Source organism: Pezoporus occidentalis, unplaced genomic scaffold (genome assembly GCF_034315485.1).
Source record: "Pezoporus occidentalis ecotype Australia unplaced genomic scaffold, CSIRO_AGI_Poc_V1 ctg118, whole genome shotgun sequence".
Lineage (NCBI taxonomy): Eukaryota > Metazoa > Chordata > Aves > Psittaciformes > Psittacidae > Pezoporus > Pezoporus occidentalis.
In genome coordinates, this window is record NW_026912972.1 from 3,977,814 (window position 1) to 3,995,831 (window position 18,018).

An 18,018-nucleotide genomic window follows, 5' to 3' on the forward strand; every position below is an offset into this window, starting at 1 on the left:
CACTACAGTCCCTAATGATAATAGGAATGCAAGTTGCCCTGTCTCTGAGAACTGGTGCCATCCATACCTTGGGAACCTGATGATGTATTGACTTCACTTTCTATTAGACATGCCTGAATCTCTTGAAGAATATGGGGGGTTGCTTTGAATTTCAAGTGGTTCAGGAATTATTGAACAGTTTAGCCAACTAAAAGATGTCTCTTTTTATGCACAAGTAAAGAAACTTCCATCCCTAGGGAAGATTTGTGGTAAAAATACAGGTATGTGAGTACAGGAAGTCACCAAAGTGTCCAGGGGTTTTGGGCCAAGTCAACCTAGTACCAAAATAAAATTTGAAAACCTGGACCTTAATGCATAAATGTTATTACAAAAATAAGGTTTATGTTTAAATACCTATTAGTTACTATTATTAGATTGCATGTACATTCAGGATCTGATGATTTATTTGTAGCTGGAGAAAATGCATGAAAGCCAAGCGCAGTTTGAAGAAGAATTCAGCCGCCAGAACCGGGAAACGGCCCAAGTGGTAAGTCAGCACAAGGAGATCCTGGAGTGCCTCGGCGAGGAGAGTAAGGCCAAGAATCAGCTGGCTTTAGAGCTTCATAAAGCAGAGGGTAAGAAAATGAAACCAACAGAAGGAGGTTTCAGTGTCATTTGCTCATAGCTCATGCCTCCAAATATTTATGATATGCTTTTTTCGACTTCTCCTGTTGATTTGCCTGTTTAGAATCATAGAATCAACTAGGTTGGAAAACAGCTTTCAGATCAAGTCCAGTCTTTTAATCCATTTTCTGCATTTTGGATTGCTATGTTACTTGAAGCTTGGGGTCTTCTCTTGCAAATCTACTGCTTAGTTCCCTTATTAATTTCCCTGGGGCAAGTGTGATAGTGCTTAGTCCCATTCTTATACCACTGTGAAACATACCATCATTTTTAAAACAGCAGTTTGCATTCCTGCATGTCTGGATATGGGAGCTTGGATTATTGACAAGATACACTCCCAGTGTAAATCAGCCCACTTGTCTGTCCTTGGAAGGGTTCGCATAAACTAGAGCAATGTTTGATAGTAGCACAAGCCATAAAGAGATTCTGTAAGGGAGAGAAAAAGGCTGAGGCTGTTGATCTTGATGCTACCACAGACTGTACATATCAATCTAATCCCCCCCTTGTGAAGATGATGACTTGAGGTCTTTGCTTTTATGTAGCAGAATCTTTGAGGGTTTTTGTGTCCCTCAAGTTGAGCTTCTCTTCCTAATCGTGGCATTTGCTTTCCAGTCCTCTTCTCACTCATACTCCTTCAGGCTTATTTAGTCTTTCCAAAATCCTGTTTCCTTCCTTTCTGTGAATAATTCCTGAATTTCTTGGGCTCTGAATCTAACATTTGATCTTACTTCCTGGAGAATCTGTTTCTACAAACCTCAGCCCCCAGCAGAAGATGTGTCAGACTATCCTATGTTGTGAGGTGGTCCCAGGCCATCCAGGTTTAACCATCCCCATATACATTCTACATGTCTGGGCACATTTTGTGCTATGACAGCCTCATTAATTACATTAATTCATACATGTTATTCCTCAAGATCGTTCAAAAACCTAACTACAGTTAAATTTAAGTCATCTTGTACTTCTTCCTTTCTATGTCAACTTCCATTGTTGGCAAAAAAATTTTACTTGTGTTTTCAAGCTGCTTTGTTCCAACAGATGAGTTTGTCCATTGCTTTATTTGCATTCCAACTTGGGATTTTAGGCATTATCGAAGGCTATGTTGCAGAAAAGGCTGCCTTGGAGGAGGCCTTGAATCTGAAAGAGGAATCTGAACGTCGCCTTATTGTGGAGCTGGAGGATATGCGTGAACGCTTCCAGGAGCTAACCCAGGAGCAAGCAATCCTTGGTGAGGAGTGCGTGTTTTATATCTCCAGTCAGGGCAAGCTGCCATGTGTTTCTGTAATGTATCAGTCTTTGGTTTGATGACCCTACGGAGCAGCTCAGTCTGGTACGGAGGTTGGCAGGGGAAAGAAAGTAGAGCAACTGATGTTTTGCTTCTAAGGTGATAGTACTGTAAGTGAAGAGTGTTGCTATAGTCTTATGCTTAGTTAGAAATGGAAAGTGAGAAAATGAGAGGAGTGTATTACCTACAGGTAGTTAGTTGCAACAGATAATTAGCATCTAGTTAGTAACTGAAATGCTGGTTGACACTACGAAGAGAAGAGCTGGAGATTCAAGGCTTTTGACTGCTTCCACACCTAAGGAGATAGCTTAATAATGACAGAAGAAATAAAATCCTCCTTGGAGGTCATTTGAATTATGAAAAAATTCTGGTGATGTTGTGTACTTAGTTTCATACACAAGGTTTTCCCCTCCTCCCCAGCCTTGTCTGGTCAAAACTTCAGTAAGGATGACTGTGGAAAGATTTTAATGATCAAGCTCAAAGTGTGCTGAGGTTTTTAAAGGAGAAAGTATATAGGTTGAAAAAGCTGGATGAGGTGGTGTTGTTGGAGAGGATAGGGTGAGGCAAGTATTTAAACTTTGAACTTAAACTTCAAGGTCACCCTTAAGCCACCCTTAAACAAAGGGTGGCTCACTGCAAGCCATAGCCAGACACTGAAATACGAAATCAAACTCATGTAAGTAGATATAAATAAGCAATCTTCATAATTCATTCTCTCACTTCATGACTCCTTCAGACTCACAGATATGTTATATGATGTAAGCTAACTACAGGAAGCGTGTAAGGAAGTGGAGTAGGATAGAGGGCAAATTTTCAACATACTTTATAGAGTCTTATAACACTTCATGAGTGGAAGTTGGTGCTGTGGTAATTCACACTGCAAATGAAAGAGCATACATTTGAACAGTGACAGCAGCCATTTAATAAAACCCCTGAAGAATCTCAGTGTAACATAGCAGGCTGACATGTAAGATGTTTTTCTGATTCATGGAAGAATATTCAGGGATGTTATGTGGCTTGCACTGTGCGGGAACTCAAGACTAGGATATGCTGGTTCTTAATTTCTGAACCATTTGAATAGCCTTCTGTAGTTTTGACTTCTTGAATTTGCAGCCTCAATGTCATTCTAATACGTCTATAAGTGAATTTCTCTGTATCGCCTTCCACCAGATATTTTATCATTTGGGATCACCACCTTTCCATTTCTGCGTTTGACTGGACACAGTCTATATGTTGCAGTTAATCTGGCCACTCCCCTGTGTAGACTCCTGCCTGACTTTCAGTCCTGCTGTATCGTTTCTCTGCAACTCATCTGCCTCTTGCCTCTCCCCCACCTCATCTTCTCTTCTTCTCTTAATTTTGCTGCTTTTCACCTACTCTTCCAACTCTTGACTCCACCATTGCCCTGCTGTCACGGGCAAACATCCTTCTGTATTTTTCCTTTTGGCTTTGTACTTGACTTTTCAAATGTAGTACAATAAAAATACTCATGTTCTACATAGAATCATAGATAGGTTTGGGTTGGAAGGAACCTTCTAGTCCAACCCACCTGCAATGAGCAGGGACATCTTCAACTGAAATGGAGTAGATTATTTTCAGTTGGAAGGGACCTATAACAATCATCTTGACAACTCTTGGTCATCCCTGAAGTGACAGCATGTTATTAAAGACATGTCCAAATGCCTCTTAAACACTGACAGGCTTGGGACATGGACCACCTTTCTGGAAATGCTGTTCCGGTGTTTGAATGTAAAGAAATGCTTCTTTCTGTCCAGTTTAAACTTCCCCTGGTGCAGCTTTGAACTGTTCCCACACATCCTATCACTGGGTAACAGGGAAAAGAGATCAACACTTCCCTCTCCATGTCCCTTCCTCAGGAAGCTGCAGAGAGCAATGAAGTCACCCCTCAGCTTCCTTATCTCCAAACTAGACAAAGCCAGAGCGCTCGGCCACTTCTCAGAGGACATTCCTGCCAACGCTGTCACCAGCAACTAGACCAGGTTGCTCAAAGCCCCATCCAACCTGACCTTGAATGTTTTCAGGGATGGGGCACCTACTACTTCTCTGGGCAAGTAGTGCCAGTGTTTCACTGCTATCAGTGTAAAGAATTTCTTCCTTATAGCTAGGCAGAATGTCCCCTCTTTAGTTTAAGACCATCAGCCCTTGTCCTGTTGCTACAGGTCCTATTAAAAAGTAGAGAACATGTATTGGGGTTAAAAGTTGTGCCCATCTTTGAGCTTTCATATGGCATCTGAATAATATCCTACTATTACCTTAAGAGAAAAAGGAATAAGTGGTCTTGTGCAGATTGCTCTGGCTTACAGACCCTGCCCTCATTTGTCCCAGTAAGCAAAGGAAGAGGTCGACAAAGAGCCCTCTTCCTCAAGGGAAAAGCAGTTGAACAGAAACAGGTTCAGGAGCTGTAACTGAAACTAAATGCATGTTGTGCTTGCTTTACAACAGTGGTTATGGCATCGAGTAATACATCCTACAGGAAATGCCAAATCATTCCATGGTGGTGTCGAACACAAGTACATCTGTGTCTCATGGAAATGTATGACAGATTACAGAGTCTGTAAGGCTGTGTCAGTGAGTCCTGCTGGGCTGAATCCTGCTTTGAATCCCCTGGAAGGAATTAAAAAGCCAAGAATGTTGCAACCCACTTGCATGGTTATAATGAAAACACATTTCTATAGTAGCTCTAGTCTAATTCCAGACATGGATCAACGTGTATCATCAGGAGCTTTGTGTCATAATAAAGGTGAAGTGCATATTTGCTAAATAAGAGGTAGGAGCTATCTGTTTGCATATGAATTTCTAGTAATTTAGAAGCTGGAATATATCACAGTGTCCTGTTCTTGTCTTGTATGTGTCTGTCTGTTTTGATTTCTAGGAACACGTATTGCTAATGTAGCACAAAAAGAAGGTTCAGGTTTGTAATGATGAGTGTGGTTTTTTTCTGGTTTGAGTTTCTGTAACACCCGAGTGAATGAATTGCTAGTTTTGATTTTAACAAAGAGGAATAGTACTTCATGGATAATCCCAACAAATTACTGACATTATAAATATCTTGGCAAAAAGAAAGTTATGACTTCTGTGATACATCAGAAAACAACTAAAACTAAAAATAATTTAGCTGACCAGTATTTAAAGGAAAAAAAAACAAACCTAGTTTTGCTGCCATTAGGCTTAAAATGCCTGGTACTATTATCTTCATGTTTAGCAGCTTCGTTTTTCTTTTGAGGGGATGAAGTGGTTGTAATTTGCTGGGAGCTTCTAATGCTACATAGTTATCTGTCAGAATGATTGGGGCGGGGGGGGAAGGAAAATATTTGAGGTGATGTGAAATAGTGAGCTCAAAAAGACAGAATTGAAGGAAGTCTAAGGGAGACTAGAGAAATGGAATTGAATGGGGAGGTAGATCAGAAAAAGGGGGGGAAGAATAGGAAGGAAGGCTTAGGGGAGCAACAGTGGAACCAAAAACAAGCAAGAAGGATGATAGAATGGTTTGGGTTGGAAAGGACCTTAAAGCTCACAGAGTTCCAACCCCTGCCATGGGCAGGGACACCTTTCACTAGAGCAGGGTGCTCCAAGCCCCTGTGTCCAACCTGGCCTTGAATGCTGCCAGGGACGGGGCAGCCACAGCTTCTCTGGGCACCCTGTGCCAGCACCTCAGCACCCTCACAGGGAAGAGCTTCTGCCTTATACTTAACCTGAACTTCCCCTGTTTGAACCCATCACCCCTTGTCCTATCACTGCAGTCCCTGATGAAGAGTCCCTCTCTGGCATCCTTGTAGCCGCCTTCCAGATGCATGAAGTTGTACACTGTGTTGGAGGTCTGATGCTGAAGTAAAATTTGTAGGTGCCAAATTGAAAGAGACATTTTTTAATATTTTTTTTCCCCTCCTGATCTTACATGTGCACACTGAACTCCTGATCAGCAAACATTTAGGTCTGATAAATTCATTGCTGTCATGATTATGTTTTGAGGTCTACTCAAAATAGAAGAATCTTACGGTTTTAGATGAATTTCATTCATACACATACATGTATATATTCTTAGATGTATTATCTTTTTTCCAGACTTTTCCCCCAAAAGATGTGAGCTGAGTAAAGCACGTCCCTTAGGTGAATAAAAAGCGGTGTTGTAGGTAAATTCCCATTAGAATTAAAAGGCTGCACAGGGCTCTTACCCATTACTGTGTCTTTATTCCTTCTGTCCCATTCAAGTCTCCCTCAAACATATTTTTATTTAACTTAGTTTTGGTAAGCACCTCACTCATTGTCCTGAAATGTGCTGCTGTGGCTCAAAGAGAGGGAACATCTAACCTTAGCTGGTAAGGGTGTCAGAGCTAACATAGCTCCCACCCCAGCCATCAATAGTACTCTTCCTCTGGTTTGGAATTGCTTATAGAATGTGGAAAATATGATGAAAATCATCTTGTTTGGGGTTGATTGACATGTCCTACGCCTTGAAAAGTTGACACCTCATCCCTTTTCTGATACGTAGTACTAATGTGGATAGAATGGCCTTGCTAATCAAATGCACTTTGGCTGAAGCTTGGCATTTGCTAATGGCAATCTTGGGAGTGGCGAGGAGTGTGCTGGGGTATTACCACAGTGGCATTGCATGATCTGAATTAGCATTCATAAAATAGCAGGTTTGTCCATGCAAAGAAACAAATCTGTGATCTGACGGTTCATATGGCTTGAAAAATATACTGATACACTTGTGGAACATGTGCTTAAAACAAAACCCAAACAGATTACGCTTACTGAGACTGCCAAAATGTGATACCTGCTTTCTATGTAACATTTTCAATTTCACATAAAATCTGTTAGCTAATGACTTGTATTCTATTAAGGTGCATTTCTGTCTGAGGAGGTGCCAGCACCTCACCACCCTCACAGGGAAGAGCTTCTGCCTAAGAGCTCATCTCAATCTCCCTTGTTCTGGCAGGTTAAAGCCATTCCCCCTGTCCTGTCCCTACAGGCCCTTGTCCAAAGCCCCTCTCCAGGTTTCCTGTAGCCCCTTTAGGCACTGGAGCTGCTCTGAGGTCTCCCCTTGAGGAGCCTTCTCTTGTCCAGGCTGAACCAGCCCAGCTCTCAGCCTGATTCCAGAGCAGAGCTGCTCCAGCCCTCGCAGCATCTCCATGGCCTCCTCTGGACTCGCTCCAATAGCTCCACATCCCTCTTGTGCTGGGGCCCCAGAGCTATTATTCTATATTTAGTCTATATTTATATATAAAATAGTAAACATTTAGTCTATATTTTTGTCCCCAGACAGAATCTACTTTACTTTTTCTCTTTGTCCAGTCTCTTTAATTTCCAGAGACAGTCTTCCCGGTCCCTATGCATTCTGTTGTTATCATTACTCCTCTGACATGTTCCCCAATGTTTAATGAAAATGCTGTTGCATCATTCTAAGCTTGTGATGCTTTTCCTCTTAAGCATGCACATGGAAATGTTTGTGTTTCTTGGCTTATTTTAAAGTGTCTATAAATTTCATTAAATGCTTGTGGATAGTGAAGCACTAGAAAAGATGTTGAGAGGAGGCTGTGGAATCACTTAGGGTTTTGAAGGTTTGGACAACAGCTTTAGTTGATGTTCAATCAGAAATTATGTGGATTGAGCTGTTCATGCTTAGGAAAGGGAATTGTCTCGTTTTGGGAAGTGGGCTGGATGACCTTATTGGAATCATAGACTTACCTTGTTCTCTATGCCTGAAAACATTTAAGATGAATAATGGAACACTTTAAAGTAAAGAGCTCTTGTAGGACCCTGCTTTGAATACGAAATAGGCAGACTTCTATTTTCATATTCAGGTTACTTAGTGATATTCACATTAAAATTGTTTTGTTCTGAGTGCAGTCTCAATACAGTTTCAGTTTGGGTCTCCTAAAGAGTGGATTCAGTACATCCAGCTGATTGAAAATGCAGTTTGTAGCTATAAATTAGTTCTTAATAACTTAAATAACGTATTTCTTTTGCAGCCTGTGTAGGGCAAATAAGTGCTATCTTTTTCCCAGGAGTTTTCTTCCCTTGGCACTAGGCTAAGTTTCTATAAGTGTGATTTTTCTTTGGGTTTTAATCCCCACTCAGGTTCAGAGAACAAGATTGACTTTGTTTTCTCATAGCAGTTAGTATCAGGAGAGGGCTTGGCGCTGAAAAGGTGGACTGGATGCTAGCTCAGCAGTGTAGACAGCAGCAGCAGTATCCAGCATTGCATGGGGCAGAGGAGTAATTGAGAGGCTGACCTGTCTCTAGATATTGGAGATCTAAGGAGTATCTCTGCACAGGAGTTTGGAGGAATTGAGAGTTCCTTATTGGATGGCTTGATTAGGAAGAGACTTGAAGTAGGATGGGATGAAAGCAGTGGGGAGGATTTAGGATAGAATAATAAAGGATGGGTATGAGAGACTAGGTGGCTGACAGTGGGGTGTGGAGGTTAAATTTAGGGATGGAGGACATCAGGAATGGAATGAATTTGGAGGATTGAGGAATTGGTTTGGAAAGAGCCTAAGGGGCAGGAAGAGTGTGGAACTGCGGCTGAGAGGGCAAGCACCTGGTCAGGTGAGAGGGACTCTCTGGAACTGTGAGGTCTTCAGCGGTGAAGGTGAAAGCTTTTTATGTGCCCAGAATATCTCCAGATGGGACTCGCTTTGGGATTGAGAACAGATGCCCATGTGTTCCTTCACTACAACATACAGTAGTCTTATTGGAAATGCCTTTCAGAGACAGTGGGCAGTCAGGTATCAGACTTCCCTTTATGTCTCTTGCATTTCAGGAGATTTTGCCTTTGGTGTTGATGCTGAATTTAACCTCACCTCCAACTCAATTTTTGTACCCTGTGCTGATAACTTTGTTATTTTTGTGTCCTTATTCAGGTCTACTGAAGGAAGTAGAATTTTTAGCAAAGGAGAAATTAGATCTTCAGTGTCAGGCAGAAAAGGACCATTCCAACTTACGCTCTCAAATGAAAGTGTTGGAGGTGGAACTGGAAGAACAACTGCATAGTAATCAGGACCTGGCTACTCAGTTATTGGAGGTTGCTGAATTAAAACAGCAAATTCAAGTGCTTGAGAGACAGCTTAAAAACCAGCGACAATTCATGGATGTAAGCAAGCTTGGTACCACCCTTCCATGGCTTTGGAGGTGATAAATACTCCTTCTAGCTTGTGACTGAGACTGGGAAGATTGTCCCTAAAATGGGATACTTTCCATTTTGTTTGAAATTAAGACCTTGGTATTGTAGTCATGTAAAGGTAGTTTTAAAATTCCCTTTCTGTAGTATTACAGGATTTTTTTTTCCTTTTTATTACTCGCTAATTGTAACTTGAATGTACACAGGAGGCAAAAAGTTTGCTGTCCTTTTGATTTATTTTCCTGTAACTTTAGGTGTACTTTCAAGACTGCTAAAAGGTATTAATTTTTAAGTGAGCAGTTTCTTCACCACAAAACCAACCCCCACGTTTTTCTTGTACTCGATATTTTGATGAGATGCAAAGTTTCTATAAAAAGCTTTTCGTTCTCTCTGGCTGGGTTTACAGGAACAAGCTATAGAAAGGGAACACGAACGTGATGATTTTCAGCAGGAAATTCAGAAACTGGAAGAACGGTTAAAACTGTCAGCAAAATTGCAGACTTCAGGAAAACCCAGAGAGTACAGGGTGAGTAAAATCACACTTGGTGGCAAAAAGAGCTTGTTTATTACCATTAAATACCACAACATGTGTTTGTCTTTGGGTACCGGCTCTTGAGAGATGTTTTTTGTCTGTTGTCACCCAGAGAGCAGGTTTTCCCCCATCTGACTGGGCTACATTTATGCAGTGAGAGTATACTTACATTATTTCTTCTGGAGATGGAAAGAAATGTTGTATATGCATGACAGTAAAGTTTCACAGCCTGTAAGTCTGGTTTAAATTAAATGAGAACACAATACAGACACTTGACTCTACAGAGCACACGTGAGGGATGACTTCTGGGTTCTAAAATAACAGTTGTAAAAAGTTGTCTGCATGTCTTGTCCTATTTCAGTTTATAAATGAGTCCTTTCTTTCATGTGTTTGCGTTTGATTTCAGAGATTAACTTTTGCTTTTTTGTTTGTTGTTTTGGTTTTTTTCACATAAATGAACATTATACAGAACGATGAATTGATTCTGCAGGTATGGAAAACAGCATGAATATCTCTTTAACTTTTCTTTCCTTTTTCTTTTAGTCTCTTCTATTAATTAGATCTGCTTTGGCTTTTTCCTCCTATTCTTGATGTGTCAAGGCTTTAGCTTGACTTGGAGATAAGCATACATGTTTTAGGGTGGCAGAATTCTTGCAGGGAGTGCGGAACTGTTTTCGGTTCAATTTCCTGTACCTAAGTGCTTCTTTCTTCTGTCTTATTGCTCAGGTGTATTACAGGCAGTTACTTACTGTAAAAGAGCTTTGTGGCATGAAAGGAGAAGTTGAGGGTCAGATTGTGAAACAAGGATAATGGAATTTCAGTGATCCACTGTGCCTTAGTCTTCAGCTCTTCTTTATGGCAGGGCTCTTAACAAAACTTCAGTGTATATGCTACTTAATTTCATATTCAGCTATTAATTTATGTGCAGTTTATGAAACTGCACCTTGGTATTAGAAAAGCAATACTTTTAGTATTCTCAACTGGTCTGTGATGCTCTCCATGCTTATTAATTTGACTAAATTAACTCTGTTCTTCTCTATTTTGCTACAGGGTGTTTTTCTTCTTTAGTAATATCTGTAAAATACTAGAAGATGTGAAATTCTATATTAATATAAAGAATTCTTCATGATATTTAAAGTGGACTTTGCAGAAATTCAGACAGTGATAAACAAAGCATTTTTTAGTCTGTAAAAATCTCATCTTCCTTATTCCTTGGTATTGACCAAATTATTTTTCCTTTAGGTTTCCCATTGCTTTCCTATCTGAGCTTGCTTTCAATGTGCTTGATGACTTTGTCACTTCCAATGTAGTGTCTCACACTTGGTTCTCTCCTGCTTGTTAGCCAAGCTCCTAGCCTTGCCTTCACGTTGATACTGGGATGAATGAGTGACCATTTTCCTGAAGCTCTATGCATAATTGGATCTCCAAATTGATACCCTCTTCATGCTTAAGTGATTTGGGGAAAACTGCCTGTTCTGCATTGACTACTGTGAATCTTTCCAGTTTGCAGGAATTGAGTATGTTACAGTGAATATTTAGCTTTCAATTCTTGATATTTTCCTTTAAATTGGAATTCCATAAAGTAATGAAAGAGGGGTCTGTGGTTACAGAAATGCATCTAATGCTATTAGTAGTAATTCATGTAATCTTGGGATTCATCTTAAACCAAATCAAAACCCACTCCCAAACCACACGGCCCCTTTTGATAACCACTGGGCCTTGAGTACTTTGCAACAATACTGCCAATATTAAGAATACTCAAATGTGTATTTAAGAGCTCCTGGATTTGGAAGACAAGAGTTCAGAAAGTTACTTTTTCATCCTTTCTGTCCACATTTAGTTTTACTTTCATCTGGGATTTACCACTACTTTAGTCCATAGTAGAACTCTACCTGCTCTGCCATGAAATTGCTCTTATCCAATTGGAAGCTTCCTATATTGACTGAATGGCTGTACAATGTGATTTCCGTGTAGGTAGAATCTTTACAAGCAGAAATAAAACAGAAAATGGATGACTACAATAAGCTGTTGTTAGAAAAGGAGCAAAACCACCAAGAAATTACAGCTCGTGACAAAGAGATAGAAAAACTGGTGGCACAGATTGGAGAACTGAAGCACAGCGGTACCGAAGTATCAAAGACTGTACTCTGCTTGGAGCAACAACTGCAGAAAATGAAGAAAGTCGAAACTGAATTAAAACAAGTAATTTTAAACTACTAATTTAAATGGGAGTGGCATTATGGAGACAGGGCGTTCATGGGGTTATCAGCGTGTTATAGTGTTGTTTGAGACTGGCCCTGAGACTGTTAGTGGCGAGTTAAAACTGTTGTGTCAATGGCAGGTATCGCAGCCACAGTTTTAATTGTGCTTTGGTTTTACTATATTATATAGAACTGTAAGCCTACTTACTGTAGAGATTGCTTTCTGGTAGTTGTCACGTTCCCATAGATCAGAGTTGCTCTTTTGCTTCTCTGGCAGTTCCCAAGGAGATAGTGTTACTGAATATGAAACATTGTGGGGTTTCAATAAGTAACTGTATTTAAAATTCTATTTTAATTGGTAGTTCTTCTTACTATGTGTCTTTGCAGCCAGATCTGTTTGCCATACTCTTAAATTTTGTGCTTTCTTACTACTGCAGATTTAATCATAGCTTAGAGTTAAGAATAACATTTCATTTAGCAAAAGTATTTGTCTTGTACCAAGTATCTAAGTAACCTTTTCTACCTTAAACTAAGTGTTTCCATGTCCTCCCAGCAGTTTCCTTTGGTTGAGTACTGCTGGTGTGCCTGTTGAGTCTGAAGGTGTAAGATTGGCATGATCTAAACTAAATAGATTAGTTTAATTGCTTATTCTGTAAATATTTGCTTCCATTATTTTAATTTTTAAAATATTGAACAATTTTTTTTTATGCTTTAGCTTCAGCTAATGTCAGACTGGTCAGTTGCAGTTTATTAGGTACTATTATTCCCATTTAATTGGCACTTGTGTCTGGAGAAGTGCCTGGGTTTATGTTCCCATGTGCATGAAGGACATTGGCATACCTGAGCAAGTCTAGCAAAGGAACATCAAAATGGTCAGAGGGCTTGAGGAAAGGAGTGTTGAGGGGAGGCTAGAAGAGCAGGATTTCTTTAGCTTTGCAGAGATCTTATTGTTGGTCACAACCACGTAATATGAGGTTATAAAGAAGGAGGCAGACTTGAGGTGCATAGTGTAAGGATAAAAAGATACAAGCACAAACTGCTGCAGGGGGAATTCCAATTAAATGGTAAAGGAAAACTGTCGTATCGAGATTAGTGCCAATAAGAAATAGGTCTGGAAAGAGTAACTTTGAATACAGAATGGTATCTTTGTGAAGAATAATAACTAAGCTCTCAGCTAGCAGATCCCTTTTTCCTGCTCATATGTGCATGGAGCAGGTCTTTGTCTTTTTCTGCTCCAATTTGTTTCAGTTGTTTAGATTGATACATACATAGAATCATAGAATGGTTTGGGTTGGAAAGGACCTTAAGATCATCCAGTTCGAACACCCTGCTATGGGCAGGGACACCTTCCTCTAGAGGAGTTTGCTCCAAGCACCCTCCAACCTGGCCTTCAACACTGCCAGAGATGGGGCAGCCACAGCTTCTCTGAGCAGCACTTCAGCACCCTCCCAGGGGAAAGCTTCTTCCTTATATCTAACCTGAGCTTCCCCTGTTTCAGTTTGAACCCATCACCCCTTGTCCTATCGCTACAGACCCTGATGAAGAGTCTCTCTCTAGAATCTCTGTAGGCCTCCTTCAGATACTGGAAGGCTGCTATGAGGTCTCCATGCAGCTTCTCTTTGACTCTTCTAGTTAGGGCTGTGGTGGGAGGATTGCTCATCCTTTTGCTTGAGGTCTTGAAAGGATTATTCATTATGGGAATCTGCCGTCCTATGGATTCTGGTGTCGGTGGAAGAAGATCCCACATTTGACTACATCTGTTTGGGCCTGCAGAAGAGTAGTGAGGGTATACAAGCTCTGACTTTTGCCTGGGTTGCCACTTGTTTTTATTGGATCACCACAGCAAGCTCAGATCGTAGCAGCTGTGGGATGCCAGGAGAATCTTAACTCTTGTGTCCAGAGCTATGGCACACTTGCAGCTCTGCTGTTGAGTAAATGTGGGAAAATCTGAGGTAAGGCAGCTCGGTTCTTCAGGAACACGGGTTGTCACATGGTTCCTGGAGGGGTTTTGTGCGTGATCAAGATGGTGTGGGTAATGTCTTATTTTACTTGATATAAAACAAAGGCTCTGTTGTTGCTTGGATTTTGATGTTATGTGGATCCTTTCATGTATGGCAGCTGGATGCCTGAGGGGCTGGTTTAATACCGTGTGTTTCATGTGAGTGAGCCAAAAACGTCCAGTTGTTTTGAATACCTGTTTCTTTGTAAGCCATTGGGATTATGTACTTCTTGTGCTGGGGTTTCTCAGGGATGATTGTTTTGGCAGGGTTGTTCTCTTAGGTGGGTATGTATATTGACAACAATTAATTCTAGCATACAATAAAAAGTGTGTTTTGCAGGATAAAGAGGCATTGCAACAGCAACAGTACAATAACCTGATTCAGATCTCTGCCCTCCAGTCCAAACTGGATGAAGCAAGGCACAGACTGCCAGCAGACAGCAGTGCTGCTCCAGTGCTGAAGGAGCAGTTAGAAGCAGAGCAAGAAGCACTTCAGTCGAAAGAGAGAGAAGTAAGAGTTCGTGCAAACTTGCATTTGGATATTTAAGCCATTCAAAAACCCAGTGTCTGATATTGTAGTCAATGTGCCTCTTACCCAGTATTCTCCGTTCTTCTTTGGCCTGAACTAACCTTACTTTTTCTTGCTTTGTTCTGTTTTGTCACCCCCCATCCATCTGTCTTCCGTCCCACTGGAAACTGTCTTGTGATGATTTACATCAACTTTGAGACTGATTGATCAATATTTGTTGTAAACTCATTTTCCTGTCCTTTCAAAGTTGAGGTGGAAGAGAAGGTAGATAAATTTGGGTTGACTTTGATACTGAGTGATAATTCCTTTAAGAATAGAAGGGGCAAGTGCCCATAATAGTGTCATCTGACCTTGTCTGTTTTGTGAGCCAGAAAAAGTTAGTGATGCTCTTGTTCTAAGCTGAAACACAGTGTAACTGGTCACATTCTTCAGAAATTCTATCGGTTTTACATGCACAGATACATACACCCACCACTGTGTTTGTGATATTTTGTAATTATTATTGTATCTGTAATACACTGTGTACAGTTTGTGTGTGTGTACAGTCCAGTTTAGAATGTGCAAAGAACAAAAACATGGCTCATCCTCTAGTTATTTGTATACCAGTGTTTCAAGGGCAGTAAGATAATGAGAACTAATTTCTTATGAGTGAAAGTTCTATGTCTCTTATGAAGTCTGACTTCAAGAGCCACTAAGCCTTTTCCATTCTCAAAGGAATAGAACTCTTACCCATGAAGGCAAGAGATGATGAAACCTGTGGTTGGCAAGATCACAGTGTTTCCAAATAGCTCTCAAGCTTTCAAACAGCTGCAAGGAGTGAAATGTATAGTTACTGACTCCTTTTACAGGTTGAAGGAGTCAATGCTCAGAATTGTTTTGATTGTTGTGTTACTGGGATTAGCACTACAGTGTTAATTTCTGTCCTCTAGAAGGAGGAGAATGGTGTTTATGTTAACTGGTTATGATTACATTAGACATCAAATGCTAACATCAGTCAAGCTTTGATTGTTCAGAACACAGAGTAACAAATCTTGTATGAGCAGTTAGTTTTTTTTCAAAAGGAAATGGAAACCCACCTTTGCAGCACTTTGATTTTGCAGCTGAGGAGCTGGAACATCAGCTTCTCACTTTCTTTTTATGTCTCAAGTATTCTATTCATGCACATTGATTAGAAAGAGTTTAAATCTTAGAATTTGCTGAAGATACTTGTTCGCAGTAAATAAGGTGGTGAATGAAGTTTTCTCTTTTCTGCTTAGATCAGAACTTCATTGAAACAACTATGTATTTTCTTCTTTCTTTCAGATTGCAAGCTTGTTAGACCAACTAGAACAATATAAAGAGAATTTGATCAGTAAAAACGAGGAGATACTGCAGCTGAACTTGCAGTTAGAGATGCAAGAAAAGCTTAGCACTTCCAGCATCAGCCAGCTTCAGTCAGAGAATGCACACTTGAAGGTAGGTTTCCTTAGCTGTAGTGTCCATCAGCTCAAACTTCAGAGCCTGCTTTCTTGAGTGCTGTGGGCTTCATCTTCTGGTGTTATAAACAGATACTTAGTTTGCAATATTCCCTTGACAAGAGAAGCATTACTGTTACAAGGCTAATGTTGGATATTGTAGAACACCCCCACAGTGCTCTAGATTCATGCTTATGGCATTATGTTCTACAGTCATTTGATGTAATTAAAAACACTTAGCATTTTTCTGACCCTGACAAGTTAGAAAATTGGGTGGTTGTCAGTCTGGCAACTAGAGTGTTCCTCTCTTACCTTAGCAGTTGAGAAATATTGTGGCAATCTAATCCAGTAGTACAAATTCAACCAAAGTAGCTGTAGTTGTGTTCTTGACTTCTTTAACCTTATAGTAAGGGATTGTTTAAATAAAGCCATTAGTTCTATTCTGCTGTTAGGTTGGCAGAGAAAGTAAGTCCTTTCTAATGAGATTGCTGTGTTTTTCTGATCAGGAGGATTTAACAAAACTTCATGTGAAGCAAAATCAGGATCTGGGTATTAGTGAGTCCTCAACTTTGTCATTCCCACAAGCACTACTTGAAGAAAAGAATCAAGAAATCGATCACTTGAATGAACAAATGAGGAGGCTGCAGCACGAGCTAGAGAATACTCTGGAGGATAAAGTGAAAGTACTTACTCTTATGTTCGTTGCTTGATTTTTGGGGAAGAAAGAATCTTACTGTAAATTAAATCTGTTCTGAGTAGCTATCAGCTGAAGTGTGCAGTTCTTCCTGCTGTTAAATGTCTGATTCAGGAGGAAAATGTCATTTAAAGTCTATGTGCAGTAGTCATTCTGCCTACATACAGTAATATTCAGACTTTATCCTTTTGCTCAGGTTGTGGAAGACCAAAAAGGTGAAATTGAAGAACTCAGATCACTTGTCGAGCACCTTCGCAGTGACCAGGAAAGGCTGCGTAAGGACAAAGAAGAAGAGGTAGAGCAACTCCATGGAGTAATTGAGAAGCTTCAGAAAGAGCTGGCACAAATTGGACCAGTATGTCATGAAGTCAGTGACAACCAATATGATCTCTATCAACTTGCATTGGGAAAGCCAGTGGAAAACCTTCAGAATGAGTTGGAGAAGGGGCTATTGGACTGGCAGGGTGATATTGATCCAAGCAGAAGAAACATATTGCTACTCTCCAAAGTGAGAGAACTTCAGGAGGAGGCAGAGCTTATCTCAGCTGCTAGAGACGCTCTGCAGCACCAACTGGAAGAGAAGGAATCACAGTTCAAACTGGAAGTGAAAATTCTGGAGAAAAAATGCCAGAAATTACAGGAGTCAGCAGAGCAGCATGTTGCAGAGCTGACCTCTCTGAGAGCACAGTACAATGCGCTTCAGGAAGAGCATAGCCTTTTCCAAACCCATTTTTCTCAGAGAGAGGCTGAAGCCAGGGCAACTTCTTCTCGCCTTCAAGAACTTGAAGATATTGTGAGAGAAAGGGAAGCAAATATTCTAGAGAAGAATAGGCAGATGAAGAGAATGGCAGATGAACGAGAAGCTGACACAACTGAGTTGCAATACTTAACCGAAAAGGCAGCAGAGCTTCAAACCGAGCTGGAAAAGAGAGATGCAAGTCAGGCTCAAGATGTTTATAGTCTTCAATTAGAAGTTTCTAGACTTGATTCCCAGGTGCAAGCACTGAATCAGAAAGAAATAGTTTATCAGAGAGAAATCAATGACCTGCAAGGTAGCACTGCAAAACTGAAAGATCAAATCAAGGCGTATGTGAAGGAGCTTGAAGCCTTACAACTGGAAAGAGGTGAGCTGATTTCACGGTTGGAGTTGTACAAGCCAAGGGAGCAACATGATCATGAGGAGACTCGCCTTCCCAAGACCCTCTGTGAGAGAGAAAGAAAAGGCATAGCCCTTAAAAGAGGAACGGAGGAACTTGAAGAACTAGAGGCAAATGTTGATCAGCCACTTGCAGTACTGGCTTCCCCCGGTGATAAACAGGTATGTGATTTGGTTTTAATAGTATTATTTTTTTAAAAACATAAAGCCCTTTAGTTTATCCTTTTCAGTGCTGTAAGAAAGGGTGAAGATGAAAACTGTGGCATAAAAGTGGCTGTGGTGACTCAGTTGAGGGTCTGTTCATAGTTTCTCCAGCAGTGGCTAGAGGTAGATGCCTGGAAGAGCTAAGAACAGGCTAAGCATA

The 18,018-nt window shown here is 40.6% G+C and overlaps 1 protein-coding gene across 6 annotated transcripts in view; it reads left to right on the forward strand.

The window, feature by feature from the left end:
• PCNT (pericentrin) overlaps positions 1-18,018 on the forward strand; it is an 89,007-nt gene that overhangs the window by 43,797 nt on the left and 27,192 nt on the right. For 2 of the 6 annotated variants that reach the window (XM_062602861.1, XM_062602870.1), the window contains 11 exons: positions 452-614; positions 1,745-1,888; positions 4,839-4,877; positions 8,833-9,062; positions 9,496-9,615; positions 10,091-10,111; positions 11,596-11,823; positions 14,162-14,332; positions 15,653-15,805; positions 16,311-16,487; positions 16,695-17,816. In XM_062602861.1, coding sequence (XP_062458845.1) covers positions 452-614; positions 1,745-1,888; positions 4,839-4,877; positions 8,833-9,062; positions 9,496-9,615; positions 10,091-10,111; positions 11,596-11,823; positions 14,162-14,332; positions 15,653-15,805; positions 16,311-16,487; positions 16,695-17,816 — 2,568 coding nt within the window. The remainder of the gene's footprint in view (positions 1-451; positions 615-1,744; positions 1,889-4,838; positions 4,878-8,832; positions 9,063-9,495; positions 9,616-10,090; positions 10,112-11,595; positions 11,824-14,161; positions 14,333-15,652; positions 15,806-16,310; positions 16,488-16,694; positions 17,817-18,018) is intronic. The other 4 variants (XM_062602878.1, XM_062602886.1, XM_062602903.1 and 1 more) reach the window with 3 other exon arrangements.